Here is a 12,463-nt window from a genome sequence, read left to right on the forward strand (position 1 = left end):
TTTCACCCAGTGCTATCCCCCCCTGCAGAGAAGAGCACCGTGGGTGCGCCATCACTTTCTTAGTGGATCCAGACCATCATTAAGCTTTGAATTCACTCTGTGTTTTGACTACTGTGGTGCTGGCTCCTTCCAAGAATGGGCTCTGAGATCAATTAGCAGCTCTGTTTGTTGGAGTGAGAGAGAGTGAGAGAGAGAGGACCGAGCAGAAAGAGAGATACAAAGCTAGCTGATTAGCGCAGCTTATCAACACGCACGGCATTAGTTGGGAAAACATTGTGTTGGCTAACACATGTAACGTTAATGATGATACACAGATGCTCCGATAACGGACGGGGAAACGGGAGACTCACGCCCGTGCATGTCAATGAAGGGAAATGCAAAGAATGCAGGCTGTTTATCACTGTGATTATAGGCCCCGGCTCACTGGAAGTCAACCTTGGGGGCTGCCGCTGCCTTTCATCCTGGGTTTAACAGAAGCAAAGGTCGTGTGCAAGATAAATATGCTCACAAGGCAAACATATTCAAATGCACAGCCCCCCTTTGGGATCATATGCCAACTTTTACAAGTATGTTTATATGTGCAGGTTCACTCACGTCAGCTGTAAGCTGTGTAGTTACAAATTCAGAAACACTTGAAAAATCCTGGCATCTGTACCCCTGGCTTTCATCAGCGGCATGCCTGCAAAGTGTCTAATTGGTAGAGAACAGGTTGTTTTGCAGGCTCTCTATGGCCGCTTCTGCATCAGTCTCTACCCCCTCTCCACTCCTCAGTCCCATCCAACCATCTTAATTAGCATGGGCTATTTATTTTATAGCCCACAAATTGGCAGCCTCGCTCTGCTGGCTGAGGTCTGGCGAGAGGCGGGAAGAGCTAGATGGTGGTGAAGAAAGAGATAGACAAGAGGGATAAGTCGGAGAGGGAGGAGTGTTTGGCCCAAAGGGAGCAGTTCAGCAAGCTGCTAGTGTTTGTGCGTCTCTACAGAGGCATTTGACGCCCAGATAAAAATAAAATGTCGATTAAAAAGAATGTGCTGGGAAAACAATGGCCTCGACTTGCAAAAATCGAGCAACAATGAGAGTGAAAAGCAGTAATGCGTCCCCCCCCTCAGTGTAAAATGACTTGATGTTGGATTACCCACCAATGAAATCCGGCTGCTTTTGTAAGAAGAAGATCCGTGTTTGTCCTGTCATCTGAAAGAACCGTCCTCTTTAAGTGAACGCGTGTGCGCACACGCGCAACATATGTTTTCTTTTAGCAGCTCCTCAGTTTGCTTAGAGCTGCTCCAAGGCTGGCCGAGCTCCCATTGAAGTGGGAGAGCAGGCAGAGATAGTGCCACTGGTAGCCCCCACCCCACTCACACACACACACACACACACACACGCACACAGCTCATCCTAATTGCTCGGCAGAATGACTAAGCCTGGAGTGAGGCCTACCATGCCACACTAAAATATATATGTTCTCATGCAAAGGCCCTGTTTATCATGTCATGGAGATGTGGTTGCTTTTACTCTGAGCACACACCTGTGAAAACACTTTGAAGGTGTGTGCGTGTGCTGAGTGGGACCTAATGGGAGGGTGGCTTTTGTGGACGACACACACTGATGCCTGATGGCAGAGGTCACATCTGGAGACGCACTGTCATTGTACACACGCACACACACACACATGCAAGGCCCTCATGGAAACTCGAGACAACAAATTTCTTTCAGGGGAGCCCGAGGGATACTGTGTCCCCAGCCCACCCCCATCCTATCAGTGCAGTGTCATCCATCCCTGTAAGTGGGGAAGGCAGGGTGATGTCATAGGCGCATGCTAAATACCACGTCAGTTGTGCAGAGCCTCAGGATGTGTGTGTGAGTGTGTGGGGGTAAATGCAAACCTGCCTCTTCCATCTGTTTCAATGACAGACACTCCACAGGCTCCAGGTTAATGTTTGATTTAGTGTGGAAGGAGTTAATTCTCCACCGGCAATTAACCCTTCTGTCAGTGTGGCATGAGAACAAAATGGGAAGGGGTGGGGGCGGGCGTGAAGGCGGTGGGGGGCATTAATGGCGCAGGGGGGCAGAACTGGGATAATAATCAGCCGGAGAGCGACATAGAACACAAACAGTGGTGATTTACTTAACAGCCTAAGAACAACACCTTCAGCTTCTATGGCTCCAGCCAACCCACCCTGACTTGGGTGGGTTGGTGGGGGGCAGTGATGATTAGATGCAAAGAAAAAAAGTTTGAAGTGTTAAAGGAGCAGAAAGAAAAAGAGGGGGACAGCAGGAAAATAGCAAGAGGCTGTCACATTTGACACCCGTTCCCTGGTTGTTCTAATGATTAACGCACAGTCTCCGGTTTTCTCTCAGCACTCAGAGCAACACAGAGCACAAGCAATCAGGGGAGACTTAAGAGTTGAAAGGCGCACCACTGCCTTAATGTCCAGACCACATTTATTTAGCATTCATTATGAATCTCTCACTCTAGCAAAGATTGAAATCAAATCCCCATTAGATATCGTTTTGCCAGCTACAACTTGCCCTGTTAAACAAATTCAAATCATTCAGGAAGCAAGTTGCCAGTGACATCTGTTTACTCCTCCATCCAGAGAAGGACTCCATATAAATGAGAGTTAACAGAAGTCATTACTGCCAGCGGTAAACAGTGGAGTGTCTGGTTGGAGGCTGCCACTAAATGCTGTGCGCTCAAGGTTGCTTCTTCCTTTCTTTGTCCCGTCCTTCTGCTTTAAGTTTAAAAGCTGCAGTTTGCGCGTGCTTGCTCAGTCACACTTTTTCATGTTTGCAAACCTGTTTTTTAACCTTTCCTGTTTTTAAGAAATCTACGAGGAGAGACACCCACAACTGCAGCAGTAAAACAGCACAGGGAGAGACAGGGAGTAACTGAGGTGCAGGGTGTTAGCCTTTGGTTGACAGCTGGATATATTTGTCTCCTGAAGCTCCTTGTCAAGACACACGCAGCGCATGTAGGGGCGATGCGACAGGAAAGCGTGACTGCTTTTCTGTTTGCCTCTCGCTCGCATCAGCACAAAACATCCTGGGCGTAGTGAGAGGAGCTGGGGACAGAAGCCCTCCCATGTGGAGACGGCAGATAAAAGAGATCTGTTGGGTGATTATCTCACCGGTGGGAGCAACCAGAGTGCTCTGTCTCTCTCGCTCCTCTTTTTTCATTTGGAGGGAGTTGCATGCAGCCAGGAACAAAAAAGCTGACAGTATAAGAAGGTTTGTCCTTGCTTTCGCCTCAGTTATGACAGTTCAGAAAGAACATAGCAACAGAAATGTTGACGGTGAGGTTGGTTCAGTTTGGGGACAGTATCTCTGGTTAATGCCTTTTAGCACTCAGAGGAGAAGTCTGGTGTGGGGGACCTTGGTAACTATTCAATTCAATTTTATTTATATAGCGCCAAATCACAACATAAGTCGCCTCAAGGCGCTTCATAGATACAGAGAAAAATCCAACAATCATATGACCCCCTATGAGCAAGCACTTTGGCAACAGTGGGAAGGAAAAACTCCCTTTTAACAGGAAGAAACCTCCGGCAGAACCAGGCTCAGGGAGGGGCGGGGCCATCTGCTGCGACCGGTTGGGGTGAGAGAAGGAAGACAGGATAAAGACATGCTGTGGAAGAGAGACAGAGGTTAATAATAGATATGATTCAATGCAGAGAGGTCTGTTAATACATAGTGAGTGAGAAAGGTGACTGGAAAGGAAAAACTCAATGCATCATGGGAATCCCCCGGCAGCCTACGTCTATTGCAGCATAACTAAAGGAGGATTCAGGGTCACCTGGTCCAGCCCTAACTATATGCTTTAGCAAAGAGGAAAGTTTTAAGCCTAATCTTGAAAGTAGAGATAGTGTCTGTCTCCCGAATCCAAACTGGAAGCTGGTTCCACAGAAGAGGGGCCTGAAAACTGAAGGCTCTCCCTCCCATTCTACTTTTAAATACTCTAGGAACAACAAGTAGGCCTGCAGAGCGAGAGCGAAGTGCTCTAATAGGGTGATATGGTCCTACAAGGTCACTAAGATAAGATGGGGCCTGATTATTTAAGACCTTGTATGTGAGGAGAAGGATTTTGAATTCAATTCTGGATTTAACAGGAAGCCAAAACAGGAGAAATATGCTCTCTCTTTCTAGTCCCTGTCAGGACTCTTGCTGCAGCATTTTGGATTAGCTGAAGGCTTTTCAGTGAGTTTTTTGGACATCCTGAAAATAATGAATTACAGTAGTTCAGCCTGGAAGTAATAAATGCATGAACTAGTTTTTCAGCGTCACTCTGAGACAGGATATTTCTAATTTTAGAGATGTTGCACAAATGGAAGAACACAGTCTTACATATTTGTTTAATATGTGCATTGAAGGACATGTCCTGGTCAAAAATGACTCCAAGGTTCCTCACAGCGTTACTGGAGGCCAAGGTAATGCCATCCAGAGTAAGAATCTGGTTAGATACCATATTTCTAAGCTTTTCAGGGCCGAGTACAATAACCTCAGTTTTATCTGAATTAAGAAGCAGAAAGTTAGCGGCCATCCAGGTCTTTATGTCTTTAAGACATTCCTGCAGTTTAACTAATTGGTGTGTGTTATCTGGCTTCATGGACAGATAGAGCTGGGTGTCATCTGCATAGCAGTGAAAATGTATGCTATGTCTTCTAATGATAAGGGAAGCATGTACCAGTGTTTAGCCGAGATAATCAGAAACCAGTAGAAATGATACTGTAAGAGCTGTAGTTTTACTAACAAAAATTTGTAGTGGTACTGTGCTCTTTGACTGCCAGCCTACTGCTTGGATTTCGACAGTTTTTCAGCGTGAACCATTTCCAAACTTTAAATCTGTTCTGGTCAACTGCTGAGCTGAGATAAGGGTCACGGTAGAAGCTGATGAAATGGATGGAGAGTGGAGCTCGGAGCCAATATCCACACGAAATTCAACACATTGACCTGAATAGCACTCTGGATGCTACAGCTGTCTAGAACACTCACCACAGAAAGAACTGGCTTGCATCTATAGTTTTACCCCCCCACCCCCAGAACTGCGTGACATTAATATCAAATGTGGCAAAGTGCAAATCTCCAGCATCCAACAACCCTCTCATCCCGGGGAGCACTCTCCCTGAACAAAAATCAATCCGAATTTTTCCTGGGGTAAATACGAAGGGGGAAGCTGAGAAATTAATGGCGCCCACTGTTCGCGAAAGCCACACTTTATCCGCCGCACTAAATGTCAACTCTTTTTGGAGTCAAAGCGCCGGCTCGCTGTGGCTTTCAGCTTGGGACGAGGGGAGAAAATCAACGTGGCTCTCCGTCCCTTCACTCAAAGCACCGGTGGACAGGCTCAAGTGGGGTTGATGGTCTTCAATTAGGGGCCCAGCAAGGTGCTTGAGTGGCGATGGAAAAAATGCAGTTTGCCACATTCATTTAAGCTGCAGTGACTGCGGCACAGTGGCTCTGTCTAATGATAACTCCCTGCAATTTTGGTTTCGATTGGCCCCACCTGCACCCATCACGCCAGCTGCCAGACAGGCATGAAAATGATGTTATCCTGGGTACATTTCTACAACTAATGGCTCAAAATAATAACAGTAATTCTGTTTTTTTTTTTTCTGATTTTCTATCTCTGTGTATATGTTTGTATAAAACAGGTGCTTTCTAACACTTGGGACTGATGCTTGAGTCTGCATAGTGAACGCATCCTAATGTCTGTCACATACATTTAAACATTTTCAAGCAGCTGCTAGTCTCAGTTTGTTTTTGTTTTTTTGACTCACATGTCAATCATTCTTAAATCATAATTTTGTGCTTGTGAGAAGTGTCTGCCATGGGAAATGCGTTAATACTCCTCATCAGCTGAAAGGTAGCTCTCCGGGGAGCTGTGCATAAATATTTTGACTTTTCCTGGTGTAAAACTGTGTGTTTAGGTGTGCGTGCGTGCGTGTTGATGAATGCGCAGTCATTCACTTTGCCTTCCATCACTGACGCTGTAATTTTGCTCGAGCACCTCTCATATGTTTCGCAGACATGAGAACATCAGAACAAATCAAGCTCTTTATTCATCATTCCCCCGATTCTGGTGATTGAGGCCTTTCACTAATGTTTACACTTTCAGCCCAGATGTTCCTCCAGTTTTAACACACATACAGTGATGGAGTGTGATGCTCAAAAGCTCTGAGCTTTTGAACATCCAGATGTAGAGATCCAGATGTGAAAACAAGAACTACTGAGGTGGTCTTGCACCTATGGGCCGTAAACTGTCCTCCCCTCAGTAGGGCAGCTGGAAGGCTGAGCTTCTAAAACTTACTTTAACACCTAAGCAACTCACTTAAGCAATAGTCATTCAAATGTCTTCCTTTGTCCCCCATTCATCTTCTCACTTCTCATCTCACTTTTTCCTGTCATCCTTCCTGCAGGTCCAGAATGCTCCAGGAACTTCACCTCCAACAGCGGCATCATTAAGTCACCTGGGTTCCCCGAGAAATACCCCAACAACCTGGACTGCACTTTCATGATCTTTGCCCCGAAAATGTCGGAAATCATCTTGGAGTTCGAGAGCTTTGAGCTGGAGCCCGACCCAACACCCCCTACTGGTGTGTTCTGCCGCTATGACCGGCTGGAGATCTGGGATGGGTTCCCTGGAGGTGAGTGAATGGGAAGAACAGAGAATTGAATACAATTTAATGTGAAAGTGTGAGGCATTGCAGCAATGCATCATTTAACAATTTAGGGCATCACTCCTACCTGCTGGGCAGCGTTAGATCACTTAATATACACAGATCAGGCATAACATTATGGCCACCTGCCTAATATTGTGTTGGTCCCCCTTTTGTTACCAAAACAGCCCTGACCCATCGAGGCATGGGCTCCACTAGATCCCTGAAGGTGTGCTGTGGTATCTGCACCAAGATGTTAGCAACAGATCCTTTAAGACCTGTAAGTTGTGAGGTGGGGCCTCATTGGATCTGACTTTTATGTCCAGCAGATCCCACAGATGCTTGATTGGATTGAGATCTGCAGAATTTGGAGGCCAAGTCAGACAAGCTCAAACTGACTGTGAAACTCAAACTATTCTTGAAAACCTGTTAACCTGTGGTGGGAGCGTGAGAATGCGGGTGAGTGGAGTGATAAGTTTCAGCTTCGCTGCTCACTGTTTTTCCAAAAGGAAAGGAGCAACTTTAAACAATAAGATGACATTCTTTGGGCAAGAAGGCTAACTACCTTAACCATACTTGGAAGTGGTCTAACAGAATGCTTTGTCTTTGCCAAATGCTGAACACTTCCTGTCACAATCCTCCCATACTTCCTTTTTCAGTCACAGACCGTATGCCTAGTGCCTGTACATTTGGGAGTTCAATGTCCAATCTAGGCTGTAATGTTTAAATTGATGCTTTTCAGGGTGCTGACATGTGGAGAACACAGTCTGATCTTGCAGGAAATTGCTCCAAAAAGAATTTCCTTTGCAGGATTCTTTGTGTTTCTCACCAGAAGTGCTTATTAGAGTGAAACAGCACTCCGTGGGACGTCTGCTGCTCTTGGTTTACCACAGGCCACAACGTTCACGTGGATCCAGGCACACAATCAAAATATTCCCCCATAAAATGGCGTTCTAAAATCCATCTATCTAAAAATAAATAAATAAATAAATCAGCAGGTGAGCGACGGAGCGAGAGCAAGCAAGCAACGTTCAAAGCAAGGCTTCCATTGCTCTGGGATGATGCTTTGAACTCGGCAAGTGAAATCACCTCTTGAAGTTTTCAGTTTTTCTCCTGGCTATTCCAACACAGGGTGCAGACAAGATGAAAGCTTCTCTTAGCCATCAGTGGCAGAAAATTGAAAGAATTTTATCTTGTTGCGTTCAGCACAGTGCACATCAGTATTCTCTGCTTTCACGTCGGAGGTGATAAGGTTGAAGCGCAAATCGCGGCGCCTTTTCAAGTAAGTTTACTTAAAGCTCAGTTTTCTTTGAGCCCCTGTGTCTGTAGATGTTAACTTTTGCCAAGCTGACCTTTGATTCCACAAAATATTTCCACAACTCATTTGTGCAACCCCTCCTCCCTGCCAGAGGTGACGCATGTCTAATTTTCAAGACTGGTGTTGATTAAGTCGATTCTCAAAGACTCTGGGAGCTGAGAATATGTCACATTATTAGCACCTTTTAGTACATATTTTTACAGAAGACACTGGGGGTCTAGAAAAAGTAACGTTTCCGGCACTGCTTGATGATTAAGATTCAGATCTGTCTCAGTTCATCATTGCATACAGGAAGCTTTGATGAGAGCAGGAACTGGAAAATGCCATTTTGAACTGATGTAGCGTCACGTCACTCAAGTGTTGCCACGTGTGATCCACAGTCCTGTATAAAAATAAGCCAGGGGAGGAAAGCAGCATGTCGGCTTCTGCCAGGTGGTTCCTGTGGTGCGTGCAGGATCGATAATTATGCATTAGCACGGAAGACTGGAGGCAGAGGTGGGAGACGTTTGGGCAGGCGCAGGTCTTTGTGAAGCAGCAGGGGGAGGAGGATCTGTGCTACTCCTTACCCCTATTCTTAAAGTGCACCTCGCTCAACAGGTGTGTCGTGGAACCTCAGCGAGCCATTTCCCTGGGAAAGGCTGGAGAAAAGGCAGCAAGGTTCTTGAAAATATCATAGTGCTGGGGACTCATGCAGATAATCCAGGAGATGTTTTTTCAGCTCAGGTTCAAAAGCAAACATACAGTAGAGTTGCACATTTGTTCACCAGGCACCTGGTCTGTGAAGATTAATTTGAGCCGTCACATTGCTCCCGCCCCCCCCGCCCCCGAGCCCCAGCAGTCTGGCCTTTGCCTTTCATGTAGGAGCCGGGCTGGAAGTGGCATGTTTTGGATGACAGGAGGCCACGGGGAGGCAGGACTGTCACTCGCTGCTGATCACAGCATTACTAATCACAGATAAGCTCCAGCTCCCCCAACAGGAACGCACACTCACCAGTGTATCCTGCGGGACCAACATCACCCTGCGCGCCACCTTTTCCATCTGCTGCCCTCAGGGAGAAGGTACAGGTCTATACAGGCCAGAACATCCAGACTGGCCAACAGCCTGTATCCACAGGCTGTGAGGCTCCTGAACTCTCTGCCCCCCTCTCACGGACAATAACCATATCCAACTTCTTACTAGCAATGAACTGGTCTGCATTGGTGCATCATATCTTTATTCTCTTCCCCCTCCTGCCCCCCCCCCCCCCCTCTTTCTTAAATAGATAACTATCATATCTGATATCATATCTCACAGTACAATAATATTGAATGGGTTGCATTGTTGTATTTTGTCATGTTTCTCAGGTCTTTGTCTGAATTTCTACGAACATTATTGCTAAGGATTGTCTTATTGCATTGGAGTCACACTGGGTTAAATATGTACACTTGGGTTTTAAGGGGTATTTATTATTTTCTTCTTTTTTTGGGTTGTATGGAAGCCCCAAACGCAATTTCATTGTTCTTGACAATGACAATAAATAAATAAATACTAAATACTAAATACAGTGCGCACGGATCACAGCACACATCAGAGACGCAGGGCAAGGTCATTGTGCTCCCGCGCTCACCCTCTCTCTCTCCCTCCCTCATCACCCCCATCGTTCGCACTCTCCCTGCATTTCTCCACCTCCAACCTTTCATCCATCCTGTTTTCCCATTCTGCTCAGTCTGCCCGGCCGAACACATCGCTCTCCCACTTTTATTGCTTTCCGACTTTTAATGCTTCCCCATTGTCTCGCTCCAGCCTTTACTTGTTTGGCCTCGCTGGGCCACGGCTGTGTCTGCCTCAGGTCTAAGAAAACAATTGTGGGTACAGGAGGTTTGTGGTATTTACAGCCAGCAAATAGAGACCATGACCCCCCCCCCCCCCCCCCCCGCACGCCACAGGTTGCGCTTGCTTTTTTTTTTTGCCCCTGTGGCAGGCAAACGAACAGTCTTTTCTCGCTCTTCTTTATTGGGTCGATTGACACACCAGGTTTCACACCTCCACGGTGGGGGTGAGGGGCTAGTTAAAAGCTATGTGTGACCAAGTCTAACTCGAGGAACATATTATATGTTTGCACTTATTCCCTCTTTTTCTCTCTCCAGTTGGCCCACATGTCGGAAGGTACTGCGGGCAGAACACCCCGGGCAGGATCATCTCTTACACAGGCATCCTGGCCCTGACAATCAACACCGACAGCGCCATTGCAAAGGAAGGCTTCTCTGCCAACTTCACCGTCATCGAAAGAACTGTTCCAGAGGGTGAGCTGGCATACACTCCAAACCCCCCCCCCCCCCCCCAGAAAAAAGCACTTAAAATCAGACAGATGGGGATGTCAGGGAGGCTGAATCACAGGTAGACAAAGAACATTGGTACACAAGTGGGATGACTGAGGCAGAAATGTAAATTTGTTTAGTGAAAGAAAACTTTAAAAGTTACTAGCTGTAAAAGAATTAGAGGGCAAGAATGTAACCAGCCGGAGAATATTACACAAAGAAGCAGATGTTGTCTGCTACTTTCAGTGGGTCCTGTTGTGACAAGTTCCCACTTGTTAAGCAGAACTCATAAGAGTTATTAAATAAACACCTCCTGCCTCTTCATTTGGGGAATGTGTTACTGGTTACAAGTCTGCCTCCTGTGGTTTACAAGGCTTACATTTATACACCATGAGCCCAGACGGGCTCCAAAAGACGGCTTCCTCACCAGTAACAACCCTGGACGCACACTTACACACATCCCTGGGGCTTTCACATTCAGTGTCCCTGTCACGGCGCCTGACCCCCTGACCCCGTTTTGCAAAACTTTCCATCTAAACATTTCATCAAGGAGGAAAAGTCCTGGTAGGAGTCATAAATCTGTCCAGAGGCAAGACCACCCCCTACACACATACCCACACCCACACATTTGGTCTTTGAATAGCAGCAGAGATGGATGAAATCCAGCCAATCTACTAATCATCTCCAAAGAGCGTTTTATCTCACCCAAAGGGGAAGGCACACTTTGCTGTTGTACACATGCTGCAAATGAAAACAAGGCCACCTCGCAGCAACGAGAAGAGCTGTGACTGTTTATGTCACTTCTCTTTAGTTTACTCCGAGTCACTCGGGCTATTTTAATCACGCGTCCAAGATCAGATTACGCGGAGCAGCTTTTCACATTCGCCCTTAAGAGGCCCAGTGAAATATCTGACCTGTGATCAGCGCACACCTTCATTTAGAAGTCAGTTGCTTGGGATACGTCACCAACTCAAACAAATCCGAGATGAAAATAAAAATCTCCAGACCCTGTCTTTGCTTTTCCAGGCTTGTACTGCTTGAATCATTCATAATCCCCTTATGCATAATACACGGTGGATTTTCTCGCTTCTCCGTGGCGAGGGGATGGGTACGCTCCAGCTGAAAGCTACTGATGAAAGGTGATAAGGCGCTGAAAAGAGGCCTTGTCTTTTGTTCTTTCTCATACACTCATCCCCTCTATCAACTGTCGCCATTTTCCTCAGCTATCAAACCCCGCTTTGGTCGCTAATCCACGTGATCAGATACCACCTTTGAAAGCGAACAGACAACCTCCTTGTGTTTTTTCGTTGATCGCGGTCTGTATTCTAGGTGACGTAGGTCCCAGTACAAAAGTCTGGCAAGAACGGCCTTCAAAGAAAGGCGACAATGAATGCGGGAGGTGCGAGACAGTTTTCTCGGCCTCACACGGAGACTCCGGCATACCTTTGTGCACGAACACATGCGTATACAGCCACACGTCGACACTGTAAAGCACAAGGATGCACGCTGACCCACTGACTGAGGCATGTGAGCAGGCCAGCAGATGGGGAGACCATCTGTGTTAGCTTTTAGGCAGCAGCCACACAGCAGTTCCACACTACTCTCCATCCTGAGCCCTCTGAATCTGTGCATGTGTGTCTGCATATAAGCAAATGACTGTATTTTTTTGGTCATAAGCTTTTACATTTATGCTAACATGCTGCTTGAAGGATTGCCAGTTTGCTTTATGACCAATTTCCCCATTGGGGGAAAAAAAAGGAAGTAAATAAACAAGAGCTGCTTACATGAGTGGCTGTAAGTGTGCCTTCGCATACCTCTGTGTTGTTGTGGTGAACTTAATGAAAAACTGCCCGGATCAAAAGGTCATTTTCTTCATCACTCTACAGCAGGGTCAGTATGTCCAGCCAACTGAGGTTAGAGGGGCTGACCCCAATCTGACCCAGCGGAGTCTTTTCGTTTACGGAGCCCCGGATACCACAAATCAGCTGCCCAGAGTTAACACTAACAAGTGAAGCACCTCCTCCCATGGGGCTGACCACTGAGTGTGATGTATGGTCCCCAAATACAGACACTAAACACACCTAAACTCCCACAAGAGACCAAATAAGGGAGAAAATGGGGAGAAAGGTTAAAAAAAAAAAAGATAAACTGCCCACAGGGAAGTGAAGGGAAACTGATCCAGTCAGTGGAAAAA

General features: G+C 46.5%; 1 protein-coding gene across 3 annotated transcripts in view; it reads left to right on the forward strand.

The window, feature by feature from the left end:
- The window catches only part of nrp1a (neuropilin 1a), a 64,520-nt gene that overhangs the window by 24,085 nt on the left and 27,972 nt on the right, over window positions 1–12,463 (forward strand). For all 3 annotated transcript variants that reach the window (XM_080865835.1, XM_080865836.1, XM_080865837.1), the window contains 2 exons: window positions 6,414–6,641; window positions 10,099–10,254. In XM_080865835.1, the coding sequence (XP_080721961.1) occupies window positions 6,414–6,641; window positions 10,099–10,254 (384 nt within the window). The remainder of the gene's footprint in view (window positions 1–6,413; window positions 6,642–10,098; window positions 10,255–12,463) is intronic.

The sequence above is a fragment of the Rhamphochromis sp. 'chilingali' genome, assembly GCF_963969265.1.
Source record: "Rhamphochromis sp. 'chilingali' genome assembly, chromosome: 18".
Lineage (NCBI taxonomy): Eukaryota > Metazoa > Chordata > Actinopteri > Cichliformes > Cichlidae > Rhamphochromis > Rhamphochromis sp. 'chilingali'.